The sequence below is a fragment of the Nerophis lumbriciformis genome, linkage group LG34 (assembly GCF_033978685.3).
Source record: "Nerophis lumbriciformis linkage group LG34, RoL_Nlum_v2.1, whole genome shotgun sequence".
NCBI classification, from domain to species: domain Eukaryota; kingdom Metazoa; phylum Chordata; class Actinopteri; order Syngnathiformes; family Syngnathidae; genus Nerophis; species Nerophis lumbriciformis.
The window spans coordinates 11,441,604-11,460,766 of record NC_084581.2 but is presented as its reverse complement, the minus strand read 5'-3'; the positions used below and the strand labels follow the sequence as shown (position 1 = coordinate 11,460,766).

The 19,163-nt window shown below is 38.9% G+C and overlaps 1 protein-coding gene across 1 annotated transcript; it reads left to right on the top strand.

The window, feature by feature from the left end:
• The first annotated feature begins 9,821 nt into the window (after positions 1–9,821).
• Positions 9,822–17,683, top strand: tbx18 (T-box transcription factor 18). Its single transcript, XM_061929374.1, has 8 exons — positions 9,822–10,302; positions 11,294–11,438; positions 11,765–11,866; positions 12,311–12,482; positions 13,570–13,737; positions 15,267–15,331; positions 16,399–16,493; positions 16,552–17,683. Exons 1-8 carry the CDS (start codon positions 10,080–10,082, stop codon positions 17,055–17,057), a joined length of 1,476 nt encoding a protein of 491 aa, XP_061785358.1. The 5' UTR covers positions 9,822–10,079; the 3' UTR covers positions 17,058–17,683.
• The last annotated feature ends 1,480 nt before the right edge of the window (positions 17,684–19,163 follow it).

Sequence of the window (19,163 nt, the reverse complement as noted above, 5' to 3'; positions counted from 1 at the left end):
TGAGGGTGAACCGTCTATAGTTTTTGACTTCATTGATATGATCAATCCGGTGAAAGGGAAAAGATACTTGCTGACTTGTGTTGACAATCACAGTGGTTGGCCGGAAGCAACCCCAACCTCAAAAGAGGATGCAAAATCAGTAATTAAATGGCTTGTGAATGACCTAATTCCCCGACATGGTTTCCCCAAAAAGATTAGGTCAGACAAAAGCACCCATTTTGAAATTACTCACTTAGCCTTGGTCGAAAATGCTCTTGGACTAGAACACAGGTTCGGTTTGGGGGTACCATCTTCAGTCCCAAGGTAAGGTTGAAAGGATGAACCAGAATATCAAAAACGAATTGGCTAAAATCTGTGCACAGACCAAATTGGATTGGACTGACATGTTGCAATTAGCGTTAATGATCATTCGAATGTCCGTGAATAAAACTGTTTTACCGCCCTTTGAGTTTTTCACCCTATGAACTGCATACAGGTCAGCCCCTTCCCAGGATCAACACCCCCCTGGAAGAAGGAATCAGCGATTCCCTGATGGACTGGTGTTTGGGCTTGCTCTACTGACCTTGTGTCTCAATTCTTCCTTCCCGACGACAGTGACTGACAAGTGTCTTAGAACGTACGGCAGACTTGATATAGACTGGGTCAAGGGGGACTGCAAGACTTACTTTTTTGACCTGTGCAGTGTGATTAAGTGCGAGGGGAAAAAATAGTTCTTACCGCGCTAGTAACCTCTATCTTTGTTAAGACTCAAACCTGAACTATTGGTGTCGGATGCGGACAACATACTCTGGTAAGTGGTGCCCCTTATGACCTAAAGTGCCACTCCACCTGGGTGACGTTACAAAGGCTCTCACATCTGTGTATACTAATGACATCACCACCGAAGATCTGGTAGCTTTGACCTTAGGAGCAGGTGCAGGCAACCTGTGGCTTAGGTGAATGACTAGCATGGCTAAGAGCCAAAACCTGGGTGACTGTGTTGCTTGTTCCGCTGGACGTCCCTTTCCCCACACTTACCCCGCCCCTTTTAAGTTGACTGACACTAACGGCTCAAACAGTCTTATCTCCTTGTTTTCTGAACCCACACCGCCAGGTTGTGATTTGTTGGTTAGTGTGCACCCTCCTGTTGACAATTTCACCCGACTTCTTCCCTTTGTGGCTGAAATTTCAATTTACAGGACCCCCTTCATCCCCCTACAAATTGGGTGACATTACCCCCTCCTGGTGCACCACCCTGATAGATGGCTCAAGGATAGGCCCTTGGGCACAAGCTGACTTATTCTGGTATTGTGGGGAGCATAGATTGTACATTAGAATCCCAACGTCAGCCGTTGGGCTTTGTGCTATGGTTAGACTGGTGACCCCAGTCACCCTAGACTGTACCAAATTAACACCCCTTGGAACTCCTGTTTCAGCGGCCTCTCTAACTTCCCGCAGAGGACGCCATGTTTTATCTCGGAGGAGTGTAACGGGCTCCTTTGATTTGATGAGAAACCCTGAGAGTGTTTACTTTGATGCAATTGGACAACCAAGGGGGGTCCCACCACAACATAAATTGTGGTGTGAATCCTGTGCAGGTTTCGAGAACCTTCCTATAATTGGTGCTATTTTCCCTGTGACTGCTACTAAAAATGTAGAACGCATTAACTATGTTTTTTATAATCTGTTGAGACTGACCAACCTGACTTGTGATGCTGTTGAGGGGCTTGCTGAACAACCTGGGTTTGCTATGTCACTGAAGGGGGTCTGGCAAAGTGGTGACTTTCGAGAAATGCTAGTTTCCTTCCCTGAGAGTGACTACATTGACATAGATTCCATCCGTTTATCTCCCATGTAACTATGCTTTTAATTTTTTACTAGCTTGCTCAAAGAGGGGCGTATTTTAGAAGTGTTGTACTAGTGATAAAGATCTTTTTAGAAGATCTGAAGGGGGAATTGTCGGAGGCAGATATTTACATATATCCGAATTTAAGTTGTACTTCTTTCATTTATTAGTCATATTTGAAAACAGTTCGAGTTTTCCATTTATTCTCTTGATGCTCTGTCAGCAAGTATACTATGTGTGATAACCTTGAGTTCTTTGGAATGTGTTTAGACTAGCATTTTGTTTTGGCTACAGAGATGGGACGAGAGAGAGGGTAGTGGGATCGGGAAGACAGACCATTTTGGGTGTGCGCGATAGAAGGTTCTAGGGTTAGACTGGTCTCAATCAAAATGTATATTGGCAAAGCTTTGAGAATATACAACAAAATACCTATTCTGTCTCTGGTGGTTTTTCAACTCAGCTTTAAGTGTCGGAAAGAACTTGGGAGCGAATTGTGACTTGAATTCCCTGGGAGGAACAACTGGTCCAAAACGCAACAGTTGGTAAAATTAAGTTGGTGATAAGTTATAGATGCAACAAAATTAAGTACATTTTTTTTAAATTGTCCAAAAATTAAGTTAGACAAAAATTAAAGAAGGCAGCAAACCAATTACACAAGACCTAATCAAAATATATATATGTTGATCAAACTTTGTATAATTAAGGTGGTAATAAAAGTTTTCAAAACATGGTCCATTTTGCAAAGCGAAATACATACATTACACACTGCTTCTGATATTTAATGTCCAAGATGAAGAATGTCTTGAAGGAGAACATGGATACAACTTAAGCAGTGTGACATATTCGGAAGACTCTCCAGCAATGATGACAAAGGCCTGAGATGCATGCTGATCATCATTTTACAACCTCAGGATGTACAAAAAAAAATCCTCATCAATCCATCCATGCATTATATTGTGCCAATCTAATACCACCCCATATCTGCCTGATGCATACTGTACCAGAAAAAGCAATTAGCCATGGTAATGTTGGAATGTATTTCCTCAGCATATCTGCATATTGAGAACAAAATAGTCACTGACACTACCCATATCCACATAGGTTTTATTTGTCCAAAATATATTTTGCCCTGCAGTTGGATTACACACGACATATAAGATAACGGGCATATATTTCCACCGTTAGCCTATATGTCGATGTACGAATAGAATAATTTCTACAACTCTTATTTGTTGGTGATAGAGTGATTGGAGCACATACTGGTTGGTCACAAAAAACATTCATGAAGTTTGGTTCTTTTATGAATTTATTATGGGTTTACTGAAAATGTGACCAAATCTGCTGGGTCAAAAGTATACATACAGCAATGTTAATATTTGGTTACATGTCCCTTGGCAAGTTTCACTGCAATAATGCGCCTTTGGTAGCCATCCACAAGCTTCTGGTTGAATGTTTGACCACTCCTCTTGACAAAATTGGTGCAGTTCAGCTAAATGTGTTGGTTTTCTGACATGGACTTGTTTCTTCAGCATTGTCCACACGTTTAAGTCAGGACTTTGGGAAGGCCATTCTAAAACCTTAATTCTAGCCTGATTTAGCCATTCCTTTACCACTTTTGATGTGTGTTTGGGGTGATTGTCCTGTTGGAACATCCAACTGCGCCTAAGACCCAACTTCTGGGCTGATGATATTAGGTAGTCCTGAAGAATTTGGAGGTAATCCTCCTTTTTCATTGTCCCATTTACTCTCTGTAAAGCACCAGTTCCATTGGCAGCAAAACAAGCCCAGAACATAATACTACCACCACCATGCTTGACGGTAGGTATGGTGTTCCTGGGATTAAAGGCCTCGCCTTTTCTCCTCCAAACATATTGCTGAGTATTGTGGCCAAACAGCTCAATTTTTGTTTCATCTGACACCACATGGACAAAGATAAGACCTTTTAGAGGAAAGTTGTGTGGGTGTTCCAACAGGACAATGACCCCAAACACACGTCAAAAGTGGTAAAGGAATGGCTAAATCAGGCTAGAATTAAGGTTTTAGAATGGCCTTCCCAAAGTCCTGACCTAAACGTGCGGACATAATGAAGAAACAAGTCCATGTCAGAAATCCAACAAATTTAGCTGAACTTCACCAATTTTGTCAAGAGGAGTGGTCAAAAATTCAACCAGAAGCTTGCCAGAAGCTTGTGGATGGCTACCAAAAGCGCCTTATTGCAGTGAAACTTGCCAAGGGACATGTAACCAAATATTAACATTGCTGTATGCATACTTTGGACCCAGCAGATTTGGTCACATTTTCAGTAGACCCAAAAATAAATTCATAAAAGAACCAAACTTCATGAATGTTTTTTGTGACCAACAAGTATATGTGCTCCAATCACTCTATCACAAAAAATAAGAGTTGTAGAAGGTATTGGAAACTCAAGACAGCCATGACATTATGTTCTTTACAAGTGTATGTACATTTTTGATCGTGACTGTATGTAACGTGTGTGTGTATGTATATATGTATGTATGTATGGGCGTGCATGCTATGTGTACCTATGTTTGTGCGTACATTTGTTTAAATGTACGTATGTATGTATGTATGTATGTATGTATGTATGTATGAATATACGTCTTTATGTGTGTATATATGTATGTATGTTTGCATGTACAATATATTTGTCTCCAAGTATGTGCGGGAGCCAAAATACGGCACCAGCCACCCAGAAAGCCCAACCGAAAACAGCAGGCGCGGTACACCGGGTACAAGGGGCAACCGGCCCTTTGCAGGCAGGCCGGTCAGCGCCAGGACCCCCCAAAACCAAGTCCACCATGCCACTGGGCTGGCTAGTGGTGTGCAGGCTGCAGACAGGTAGAAGAAGGAGACAACCAGCCTTCAAGCCAGCGTGAGACAACACCCCACGCAGGCAGAAAGACGGGACCCCCTGCCCCGAGGAGCCCAGAGACTCCTTGGAGCTGGCTGGAAAGACCGCCCCCACCCGACCTGGCACCTACAAGCTCAACCTCCCTCATTTAGCTTTTTACATGGCAGAATGTATTATCTTGATCAAATGTAATGTTTGTGGAAATGTCTGCATGTTTTCATGACATAATATAATGTTCTGCAGGTTAAACAATATGATTTTGATGTTTAAGCAGTGTTGTATTATTTACATGGCAGAATGTTGTCTTTTCTTGGTAAAAGATGCTGTTTACAGAAACTATGTCAGTGTGTGTTTTCATGCAATAATATGATGCTCAAGGGGTCAAACTATATTATTTTGATTGAAGAGAATGAACTGAACACTATAATGTCGCACTGCATGTGTGCGTGTGTTCAGGTTGAATAACATCCGACACACACACACACACACACACACACACACACACACACACACACACACACACACACACACACACACACAGAGGTCCAACTGAGTCATGACCACATTATGCTCCTAAAAATGAAAAAAGGAAAAAGAGAGACAGAGAAAATCAGAAATGAAAAAACGTCAAAGCTCCATCAAGCGCGTCAGTGAACGCATCATCATCATCATCATCATCATCATCATCATCATCATCATCATCATCATCATCATCATCGCGGGTTGGGTCACCTCACTCGGATGGTGCACTGCTCCACAAAAAAGGGATGAATGTGATCTTTGTCAGCTCAACTGTTGCACAGGTGCAAGTCAACGTGACGTTCAACTTAAAGCATGCTTACTTTGCACTATATTTGCTTTTGTAGTTTAATTACCACTGATACGTGCTATTATAGCGTGGTCATTTTATATATATATATATATATATATATATATATATATATATATATAAAAATATATATATATATATATATATATATATATATATATATATATATATATATATATATATATGTGTGTGTGTGTGTGTGTGTAGTGTATAAGTCATGTAAATATATATATATATATATATATATATATATATATATATATATATATCACACACACACATATATATATATATATATATATATATATATATATATATATATATATATATATATATATATATATATATATGTATGTGTATAAGTCATGTAAATATATATATATATATATATATATCACACACACACACATATATATATAGTGCTATAGTTTGATTATTACCGACATGTGCTTTAGTAATTTATTCATGCTGGCATATGCATTGGTAGTTTGATTATTACTGATATTTACTTTAGTAGTTTCATTAATACTGATATGTGCTTTGATATTTTGATTATTACTCACATGTGATTTAGTAGTTTATTTATACTGACAGGTGTTTTAGTAGTTTGATAATTACTGATGTGTGCTTTAGTAGTTTATTTATACTGTCATGCATGAGCTTTAGTAGTTTGATTATTACCAGTGAAGTTTATTTTTACTGACATGTGATGTAGTAGTTTATTCATACTTGCATGTGTTTTAGTAGTTTGAGTATTTACTGATATGCACTTAAGTAGTTTTTTTTATTCCAATGTGTGCTTTTGTAGTTTATTTATACGAACACTCGCTTTTAGTAGTTTAATTATACCCATATGTGTTTTAATAGTTTCTTTGTGATGACATATGCTTTAGTACAGTGGTTCTCAAATGGGGGTACGCGTACCCCTGGGGGTACTTGAAGGTATGCCAAGGGGTACGTGATTTTTTTTTTTAATATTCTAAAAATAGCAACAATTCAAAAATCCTTTGTAAATATAAATAAAAACCTATCTTTTATTACAAATAGTTCAAGAAAGACCACTATAAATGAGCAATATTTTGCACTGTTATAAATAAATGATAAATGGGTTATACTTGTATAGCGCTTTTCTACCTTCAAGGTACTCAAAGCACTTTGACACTATTTCCACATTCACCCATTCACACACACATTCACACACTGATGGCGGGAGCTGCCATGCAAGGCGCCAACCACGACCCATCAGGAGCAAGGGTCAAGTGTCTTACTCAAGGACACAACGGACGTGACTAGGTTGGTAGAAGCTGGGGATTGAACCCCAGTAACCAGCAACCCTCCGATTGCTGGCACGGCCACTCTACCAACTTCGCCACGCCGTATACAATTTAATAAATCAGAAACTGATGACATAGTGCTGTATTTGACTTCTTTATCTCTTTTTTTCAACCAAAAATGCTTTGCTTTGATTAGGGGGTACTTGAATTAAAAAAAATTCACAGGGGGTACATCACTGAAAAAAGGTTGAGAACCACTGCTTTAGTAGTTGAATTACTATTGATATGTTATTTAATATGGATATGTGTCTTAGTAGTTTGATTATTACAGATATGTGCTTTAGTGGTTTGAATATCACTGATTCATGCTTTAGTATCTTAATTATACTGACATGTACTGTGGTACTGATATGTGCTTTAGTCGATCAATTATTATTCCTGTTTTTTTTAAGTAGCTCATGATTGAATTGTTGTTTTAATACCTATATGTGCTTTAAGTCAATGCAATAATGAATATGAGCAAGGAATGCTGCTTTGTATTAACTTTTTGCGATAACTTTCAAATATATTGTGAGATCCATACAAAAAAAATCTGCTTCTAAGAAAGATGCTGAAAGACCACAAAATATACCACAAGACTGTACTTTTGTGGTATTTGAAAAATGCACTTTGTTTGCCACTAAATAAGGTAATCAGCACCTTAGAAAAAAACTATACGATGCAAATTGCATCACTTATAAAAAACTGAGCATACATACCAACGTTTTATTGGATGTCATCAATTGTGTTTTTTTTTTCAAATAGATTGTATTAATCGGATTATTAAAACATTAGAATGATTAACATTATAATATTTAACACATGTATACACTGTTTAGTTGACTTTATTGAATGTTGTCTTGCAAAAACCAAGGCAGACATATAAATGAAAAGAAAGCGAGGTGTTGTATCTTCAAACCACTTTAAAAATATTTTGTTCATCGAATATAAATGGAAACATCTTGTTATAAAAAAGTAACAATCAATGACAATGATAACCATTAATCCTGACATGAGTGTCGTAAAAGGCCGTGTTCGGAGTATCCATTTAACACATACACGCCTCCAAAGATTTCAATCAATTAAGTGTTTTTTTTAAAAACAATGTTTTTTAAAAACAAACAAACAACATGTTCGATTCTGTTTGGCTGAACTCGCACGTGCAGCCGGGCAAAAACACCGGAAGCTGATTAATGTATTATTTTTGTTATTATTACCTGCGCGTTCGTTATTGGTTCGTCGTGAAAAAACAAACAAACAAAAAAAAAAGTATTCGTGAACAGGAAAAAAAAGTCAAGTAAGTGTTGAAATAACGTCAGCCACATAATTAGTGGTGAAATTAAAATCAGTCATAAGATTATATATTGCTCTATAAATATCAATGTTCTACAGACTATTCCGATTACAATGATAAAACATTCGTTTTCTAAAATATTCAAAAACCTAAAATAAAATGTTTTGAGACCTAGTGATTTAAAAAGAAAATGTGGACATATGTGATTACATTTCAAATTACTAGCATATTACAAGTAAGAATTATTAAATATATTATCTTTATGGCTAAAACATTACAACAAAAGAAATGGAGTTATAAAGCCTGCAATAGGCCAAATACATGAGCATTTTCAATATGAGAAGTGAGTTAATCAACAGTAATGTCACCAGTGTCGAATGCAATTGAAACAAAAGTATATCAAATATATTAATTCAATAAATCCTCGATAACAGGATTTTAAAAAAAATAAAAAATTCAAGACTTGCAATCATATAAGCAAATTGCATACAGGATAAACTACTACCATCAGAAAAGCCAACTTCAATTAAAATTAAATATATATATATATATATATATATATATATATATATATATATATATATATATATATATATATATCGTTTACTCTATTTCTTCAGTGGCGTTTCCGATAACATACATTTTATGACTAATTCTGCTGCTGCTGCACCATCAAACAGGGTGAGTAATTAATTGACTCACCCATTATATAAATATATATATATATATATATATATATATATATATATATATATATATATATATATATATATATATATATATATATATATATACATATATATATATATATATATATATATATATATATATATATATATATATATATATATATATATATATATATATATATATCATTAATTGACTCACCCATTATTATATATATATATATATATATATATATATATATATATATATATATATATATATATATATATATATATATATATATATATATATATATAATGGGTGAGTCAATTAATTACTCACCCTGTTTGATGGTGCAGCAGCAGCAGAATCAGTCATAAAATTGATGTTATCGGGAAACGCCACTGAAGAAAATAAGTAAACGAATTAAAACCATTTTTTGTTTGCAAATCAATTCCCCCATTAAAAATTATGATTGTATTTACATAATAAAATACATATGAATCATGTTGTAAATAATACATTATCTAAATTATTTATTTAAATAGTAATTCATTTATATTATGCATTCATCCATCCATCCATTTACTACCGCTTGTCCCTTATACTATCTAAACACCGAATGACTGCATTACTTCCGTTACTGTATTTATTTAAAGCTGTTAATGTCATATTTTGCCTCTACGGATAGGTGGCATATACTTAAATTAAATGTTGAACTATTGGTTTATAGATCACTTTATATCATATTAACCTCTTCTTATTTACTCTTTGCAGTTGCAACATTCCCTATAATTGGACGATTTTTACCTTAATTAAATGTTTATGTTTTTGCGCATAACTCATCATTTGGGAGCTCCATAAGCTCAAATTCATGACAAGCCGTGCATGAAGCGTGCACGCCACAATGCGTGAAAAAGGCCACTAAATAAAGGGTTTGATCCACTCATCATCATCTTCATCATCATGTTGCTCCACTTGTTGACCACATTGGGCAGCGCAAGGGGGCGGAGGGAACCCCTTCCTGAGGGGGGCGCTGTGATGACTTCTGATTGGCTGCTTTCAGTTGTGATTGACACATCCTCATTTTGGTCCCTCCCCTTTCCTCTCCGGGTCTCCTCTTGTTGTTGACACCCCTTCCAAAAAGTGTTGCTGGTGGATCGCTGAGGCGTCAGCCTCGTTCCCTTACAGCCATCCAGAAGGACGAGAGAACACCTCGGCTTTGGGACGAGTCTTCTGCGTGACTCCCGTCAACACTTCCACGGAACCGGGTCTGAGCCATGGCCGAGAAGCGTCGCTCGCCGTGCGCACTCAGCGTCAAGGCGCACGCCTTCTCGGTGGAGGCACTCATCGGGGCGGAGAAGAGACGCAGGACGGCCGGGGAGGACGTTACCTCCGCCGGCTACGACCACGGAAGTGATGTCCCTCAAGTGCCCGGGAGCCCGGAGCCTTGCGCCGGTAGAGCGCGCGCCAGCGAGGGAGAATGTGCCAGTGACGGATCCCGTAAGTAAAGCAACACAAATAAGGAGTCCTGCCAAACACTGCAACACAAGATAGAACAATATTAACAAAAACTGGCACACAACTACAACATCATCCACATAGACTATCGGCTGATAGGAGATACATTTTCACTTGAGTTTTACAATTGTTAGTAAAATGATGCAAAATAGTCATAACTTTTAAAACAATTTTTAGATATAGCAAATATTACAATTATTAAACCCCACTATTTTATGCAAATTCACTGCCAAGTAAAATATATGTGCATGGTGCGGTATTTATGGGGTTTTACCATGAATTGATTAACGTGGACCCCGACTTAAACAAGTTGAAAACTTATTGGGGTGTTATCATTTAGAGGTCAATTGTACGGAATATGTGCTGTACTGTGCAATCTACTAATACAAGTTTCAATCAATCAATCAATGGAGATGATGACTGCATTGGTGTGAGTGTGTGACATTACTCGGCATCGTTAACACACACATTAACTGCGTATAAGATGTACCAATATACATGCATGCTTTGGGAACTTTAAACGTGTTATGATTTAGTTCTGGTGCCATCCTGCCTGCAGATTAAGTCCAACCCTAATACGTCATAATAAGTATATATCTGCAGGGCCTGGATGTAAGCATTGCAATACAAACATTTAAACACTGCATTGATGTCCTGTAAATTTATTATTTAAAAGATTCAAGTCAGAAAAAAGCTAACATTTGAAGAAAAACACAGTGGTAAATGTATAAATAAACATGTCCTTATGATGAAATATTCTTGTAAAAGGTGTACTTAAAATGAAGCCATAATAGCTCAAGAGATGGGCTTTGTGTCAACCTTTTTAACATTTGTTTTCATCTTAAATGACACTGGAACAGTAAAACACTGCAGTTTTCATAATATTTAAAAATAAAATAAAAAATAAAAAAACAAATCTAGTAAATTTAAAGTATGTGTTACAATTAAAACTTGTGTTTTGTGCGTGCAACAGAGAGCGAGGACGCGCTGCTGGAGAGCCCGGAGCCTGCAGCGGTGCACAGCAACGTTGAGGACACACGCGTGGACCTGCAAGGCTCGGACCTGTGGAAACGCTTCCATGAGATTGGCACCGAAATGATCATTACCAAGGCTGGAAGGTTGAGAGATTTCTAGTTCTTTGCATGCTTTTTTTTTTTAATGATGTCATGTCATTTATAACGTCCGGCACAATACAAATAAATAACTGTCTTTACAATGATGCTCATTCGTTAGGCTTATTTTTTTGTGGTTGTAAAAAACACATTTATTTTTACAATTAATTTCATTAGATTAAGAAGTGTCCTGTAAGTGTGTCCAATTTTTTTATTTCATGTGTCTGTGTTCTGCAGCATATATTTGTATATTTTGACATTAAAATAAATATTGCAGCAGCTAGGTGCTCTACAGTGTCAAATGTGTGGCTAATAATGTGTTTTGGTTCCAGGCGGATGTTTCCTGCAATGCGTGTGAAAATGTCGGGTTTGGACCCACATCAGCAGTATTACATCGCCATGGACATTATTCCCGTGGATAACAAACGCTACAGGTATATTATTATTATGCATGTGAAGACTGCAAATCGTTCCTGGTCTGCACAAACGGCGCTCGGTACTGTTGTTTAGTTCTTCCTTTTGGACAAAAATAAAAGCCTTTTGGACTTTTAACCTCTCCCCGCTGAGGTCAAAGAGGCAAATGTCGCTGTAACGCGCCCCCAAAAAAGCCTTTTGTGGTCATTTTTCAAAAGTAGGTTTACTTAGTGAAGATTGTAGAGGAAAGTTGTTTAGTTGCAAGCGAGTTGACACGTAGTTTTACGCACCAGGAATGTGGTATGATTGGCCTACTGCGCACACGTTTTAAACATCGAATGTGGAAAAAAAGAAAGGTTTGCTTCACGCGTGACATTTTAAATACGCGAGCTGTGCGTGTCCATGACGTCATATTAAATACACAACGATTGCCACCCACTTGTTTCGATGTCCTGTCCGTGCAGGTACGTGTACCACAGCTCCAAGTGGATGGTGGCGGGCAACGCGGACTCTCCGGTGCCGCCCAGGGTCTACATCCACCCGGACTCGCCTGCTTCGGGCGAGACGTGGATGCGTCAGGTGGTCAGCTTCGACAAACTCAAGCTGACCAATAACGAGCTGGACGACCAGGGACATGTAATGTATTATTGTATTATCTTCATCATTAATATATCTAATTTATTGCGTGCATGTGTTGATTTAATTACATAAAACTCTTTAAAGATCACAGATGTATTTCTACTAGGGATGTCCGATAATGGCTTTTTGCCGATATCCGATAATGTCCAACTCTTTAATTACCGATACCGATATCAACTAATACCGATATCAACCGATATATGCAGTCGTGGAATTAACACATTCCATCCATCCATTTTCTACCGCTTATTCCCTTTGGGGTCGCGGGGGGCGCTGGAGCCTATCTCAGCTACAATCGGGCGGAAGGCGGGGTATGCCTAATTTGGACAACCAGCTATGGTGAAGATAGGGTACTTTTAAAAAAAATTAATAAAATAAGATAAATAAATTAAAAACATTTACACAGAAACTAGTAATTAATGAAAATTAGTAAAATTAACTGTTAAAGGTTAGTACTATTAGTGGACCAGCAGCACGCACAATCATGTGTGCTTACGGACTGTAACCCTTGCAGACTGTATTGATATATATTGATATATAATGTAGGAACCAGAATATTAATAACATAAAGAAACAACCCTTTTGTGTGAATGAGTGTAAATGGGGGAGGGAGGTTTTTTGGGTTGGTGCACTAATTGTAAGTGTATCTTGTGTTTTTTATGTTGATTTAATAAAAAAATAAAAATAAAATAAAACCGATACCGATAATAAAAAAACGATACCGATAATTTCCGATATTACATTTTAACGCATTTATTGGCCGATAATATCGGCAGGCCGATATTATCGGACATCCCTAATTTCTACTAATTAGCCTGAGTTGAACAAAAATTGATTTTACAGTGAAAAAAATTAAGGAACAGTATTTAAAAAAAAAAAAAAAAAAGGTTCTTCCTTGGCTGATGCGCCCCACGCTTTGTGCATGTTACCTAATTTCTAAATGAAGGTTAATGTAGAAAAAACGTGGAAAAAAATATAGGTCTTCACACCTAATATGTGTTTTTCTAAAGAAAGAAACATCTGAGTTCCTACAAAGTAAACCATGCGCATGCGCTAAGTGCTAACACCGCGCTCCTCACACCAGATCATTCTGCACTCCATGCACAAATACCAGCCCCGTGTCCACGTGATCCGTAAGGAGTGTGGGGAGGAGTTGTCCCCGGTGAAGGCCGTCCCTGCCGGGGAAGGAACACACACCTTCTCCTTCGGGGAGACCGTCTTCACCACTGTCACGGCGTACCAGAACCAGCAGGTATGTTTGGATGACCTGCACCATTTACTGTAATGAACACGTTGGTCCAAACCACAGAATGTCAGCAGTAGATTTGACGCATGGTTGACTAAAACTGTACACCCGCATGTTCTAGATGTTCCAGCAGCTGCAGAGCACATAATTCCAAATTTTGCAAGTTTGTACAAAAAAAAAAAAAAAAGTTTTGAATATAAAACAAAACTTCTCATATTTTAGATAAACTATGACATATTTTTTTATTCATTGAGAGAATAAAGACAAATGTATATATATATATATATATAAAAAAAAATCACAACTAGATAACAGTCTTTCATATCCTTAATATCCAATGAAATGCATGTATCTCCACACTTTGTTTATTTTTGTCCTCAAACCACAAACATCTTTTTTAATTGGTTTGCAGATTTGTATGAACTTTACATTTTTTTTTCTGCAGAGCCTGTGATTTTTGATATCATGATTCAAGCACTGGCTCATATTAAGAACAATATACAAAATCTTGCATTAAAAATCTAGAATCAGATTCAAGTAGGCTACTGTAATTATTGCATAACATTGATACCAAATGAAAAGCGTATGTCCCAATTTTGTGAAGTTTTAAGCAAAAAACACCAGCAAACAAAAGTAGTGCTCATGTATCAAAATTGTGTCATAGTTAATATTTATAAATGTATAATCTCACAACATTAGCAAAAGTATAAACACATACAACATTTTCAGTAGTGATTATATGTCAAAATGTTGCCATTAATAATATTTCTACATCCATAATCTCGCAAAATTAGCAAAAGTAAACAAAAGTAAACAAATATACACACATATACACACTTGCATTAAAAATGCTGTATCATATTCAAGTGGGCTACTGTAATTATTGCATAACATTGATACTAAATGAAAAGCATGTATGTCCCAATTTTGTGAAGTTTTAAGCAAAAAACACCACCAAACAAAATTTACATTTTTCAGTAGTGCTCATATATCAAAAGTGTGTCATTGTATAAATGTATAATCTCACAACATTAGCAAAAGTATAAACGCATAAACAAATTATATGTCAAAATGTTGTCATCAATAATATTTCTACATTCATAATTTCACAAAATTAGCAAAAGTAAACAAATATACACAATAAACCATTTTTAGAAATATAATCAAAGGGAATAAGCGGTAGAAAATGGATGGATGGATATTGTATTCAAGGCATTGTTAATAAACAATGATGTATTGTAAAAGTAACTTTGCTAATTGGCAGAAGTTAAATGACATATAAGTGGTGTTTAAGTGCAGCCTCACATCACAGGGTCATGTCTTGGAAGGAGCGTTATTTTATTTTTTGAAAGCGACGAGTCACAAGTGTGCTGAAGAACAAACTGCACACTTTCGTCTAAATGCCAAGAGACAAAAAAAAAAAAAACGGCATGCTGATATGTACAAGTGAGCGCTACACATAGAGAACACTATTTCTCCTGGCACGCCACACTTGTTGTCATAAGATTTTGGGGGATTTTTTTGTCTTTCTTCAGATAACACGGCTGAAAATCGACAGAAACCCTTTCGCCAAAGGCTTCAGGGACTCTGGCAGGAACCGGTGAGTTGAGCTGGAGATTTTCACATCATCTGCTGCAACTGGGTCATGTTTGATATTCTTGCACGGTTGTGGCTTTTTTTTTTGTCACGGCTATTTCAGTTGGATATTACGGGAAGGGAAAGCTGGGCTTGCATTTATTTATCCTTCTCTCACGGGAAGTGTGCACCGGTCTTCCTCGGAAAGTGAAAATCCACTCAGAGTGGAACTAATCAACTCTTACCACAGTATTGAGCAGATTTAATCTGGAAATGTGAGTCATTTCGTCGCTTGGCGCTGTTGGGAGAAAGATTGGCCACAGATCCAAACCGAGCGTCCGATCCCAGCCGGGCCTCTGAAACAAAAACAGCAAAATAAGACGAAGAAGTCAAGTGTCTGGAGGAAAATCTGTACAAACACATTTGTGGACATATAGCGTATAAACACAGCATTAAAACAACACAGCAGTAAACCCCCAACAGTTTCCAAACAGTGAAAGGGGCGGGAAAGCAGCGGGGGACCAGAAAGACGACCCTGTCAAACTCAGAAAAAATGACCATTAAATATTACAGGAAGAGTTAAGCAGTTTGCTAAACAAACGTGCGCTCTGATAGGCTGCTTTCAGGCTTGTTTAAATGATCACCAAGGCTACGACCCCATGGGTGGTGGGGGAATGCTGAGGGGGTGACTTTTATCGTCACGCTAACGAGGGCTAACAGAGGACTTGAATTAGGCCGCCATTCAAGCCCTCTCTACCCCACCTTAGAGACGGGCGAGGCAGTTTGGTGAGGGCGGGTGTGGTGGACAGGGGGGCTGGCATGGAGGTGGGGGTGTGGGGGGGGTTAGTACCACCTCATAAATCCTCCCTGCAGCTTCCTGCTCCTTGGCCCTGATTGGCCCGTAAAAGCCGTGTGAAAGCAATTACCTCGGAGAGCCTGGTCGGCAGCAGCCAATGGCGACGTGGCGTTTATGCCACTCATTACCCGCGGCCTGGAAGGAGATGGAGGGGGGGAGGGAGGGCCATGGTGGTCGAGGTACAAGCTGGCGAGGTGGGGTTAGAGTGCAGATGTGTTAACGTGATGTTTTTGCAGGATGGGTCTAGAGGCGCTGGTCGAGTCCTATGCCTTCTGGCGACCATCTTTGCGGACGCTCACCTTTGAAGACATCCCCGGCATGGCCAAACAAGGCAAGTTGAAATGATTTTGTCTTTAAGCAAGTTCTCATAATTGGTCCTTTTTTCATAGGAGTTCCAGGAGCTCATGCAGGTGTGGGCGTGTCCTCTCACCTGCTCTCCCCGTCTCCCTGCTCATCGCCCTTTCAGGTTTGCCCCCTCAGCCCAAGTGACTTCACCTGCAACCGCCCAGGTATCCCGCTCCACCGCTACAGCAACCCACCAGACCCTTTCCCCCCTCCCCGAGGCCCGTCGGCGTACGAGAGTGAAGCTTTCTGCTCCCTGCCCCTCCCGACGTCTCAACTCGGCTACCTGCCCTCCCCGCAGGGCTACGCCGGCCTGCGGCTGCACACGCCCCCTTACGGCCTATACGGCTACACATTCCCGCCGTCTCCACGCCTTGCCGCCAGTCCTGACAAAATGGCAAACGCCAACCAGCAGAACGCCCTCCTTGGAACGTCTCCAAGCGGGACGCTAACGGACAGCCTGGGCGTGCTCGCCGCGGGACAACAAGGCTTCTTGTTTGACTCTCGGACTTTAGGGGCGGGTGGCTCACAGGTCACTGCCCACATGGGCTGAACTTGGACATCTACATTTCTGCAGTCTACAAAATCCAAATGACACTTAAAAGGTTCCAAATGGAGGAAACCATTGTGTCATTTGATAATACACCACCGTCTGATCTTTCGAGAACCTTCTGTCACACGTCCAGCCACACAGGAAGTGAGGCCTGGATGTTTTTACCGCGGCCCGACTGGAACTGATTATGGATGAAGGGGGCCCAGAGTCTTAAAGTGAGTACTTCATGGAAGTAGATCTCTGTGAACTCCGCCTTGTTTTAAGGTAAAAACTCAGTATTGGTAATTATGATACAAAAGGTACATATTTTTTATAAGCACAGAACAAGAAACGTTTGGAGGAGAACCTACAGGAGCTGTTGCATATTAACATGAAGGACCACAGAAGGGAACAAGATCTCTGTGTTGTACGTGCGCATGGAAAACACAATGCATTTGGCTCCATGGGACAGCACGCTCTGTATACAGCGGTAGGAAGCGGCGTGGAGGGAGGGTATACAATGGGCAGAGTGACCCTTGCACTTATGCACCTGCTTGGGCTCTTCAGATTGGGTCAGGTAGCGCCGGCCTTGAACTTTGTGGCCTGTCAGTGACTCTTTCGTTCTCTTACACATGCACTCTTTGGCCCCGCCCCTACAAATTATATATATATATATATATATATATATATATATATACTGCATATCTATTCACGCCACAGCTTTTGTACGGGATTAATATAACTGACTTGCACGCACTGCCATTACACAAGTGTTGAGTTGTCATAGCAGCTTTGTTTTTATCTGAACCAATTACAACGTTTACAACACAAATGGTCTGTCTGTATTGGAGTGATAATCACACACAACCACACAGAGGAAGTTTTCAGCCCAATTTAGTCGGATCGCACACAAAAACATAGTAATGAATAGAATTATTTGATGAGTTATGTAAAAGAGTTTTAGAAAAAAAGTCAGACAATGTCACATTGTGGTTGTTTTTTTTATGAAATGACTTGCTATAAATCTTATAATTACTGCAAACAACGTCAAACAACTGTTTTTACAGACAGTTTCAGCACCAAATATGTAAATCTATTTTTTCACAGACATCAATGTATGAAATGTTGTTTGAAAAGCTTACAACAACACCCAAACAAGGACATATTTATGTGTATATGTAGCAATGGCTTAACGATAGTTCAAAATCCTTTACGGTGTTCAAGCTTCAAGCGGACGTACGTCTATAAAGCACACCTACAGTATGGTAGCCATTAGAGATACTCGTTGTATTATGTAATGTTTTTTTTTAACAAGCATGTTCATTGGTTATTTGGCTACTCGGTTTTAAGAGTACATGCCGAAGAATACCAAGGACCTAACCATGTTCAAGGGGTAAAAGCGGAATAACACAGTTTTAAACGGACAATGATTAAACACTGAACTTGGAGCATGTCTATTTGTTTAGTGTGTTTTTAGAGTGCTAACCTCCCTGGAAAACAACCTGGATGAAACCAATATAGAGTGCATCGCTTTTGTTACATTTCATATTAAATTCTTGTTAGATCAAAAACATATCTTTAAAAAGGTTGACCATGGTTGTAAGAGGTAATCATTGTAGGGAGATCAAACTGATTTACTCACTGAAAACAAAGGGAATAGCTCGCACATACATGCACATGCACGAACGCACACTTCACAAGGATGTGATACATTGGGGTACCGGTAATACAGTCCACACCACACTTGACAACCTGGACATTGACATCACAAGTAACTCTGATCTAACTAACCCCAAACACAGATGCAACTTTTGCACTTCATAACCGCGTAAATGGACAACTCATGAGAGCGTATGTACGCCCATGTTTTCTGCGGGTGTGAAGGTGCGAATGTGTGTGGCAACAGGTGGTTGAGACGTCAAAGGGTGGGTGACCTCATCGTCTCAAAAGGTCACGCTGATCCCAGAAAATCTCAAAGAAGCCACCGCCTCACCCCACTTGTACTCCCCCAGAGTCACAGTCCTCTAATGAGAACATAAAGTACGTTTGCACAAAAACATGTTAGCATGTTCACAACGCTTGGCGATCAATAGCGCACATGTCCTTCCTGCAGCCAAAGCCACTTTT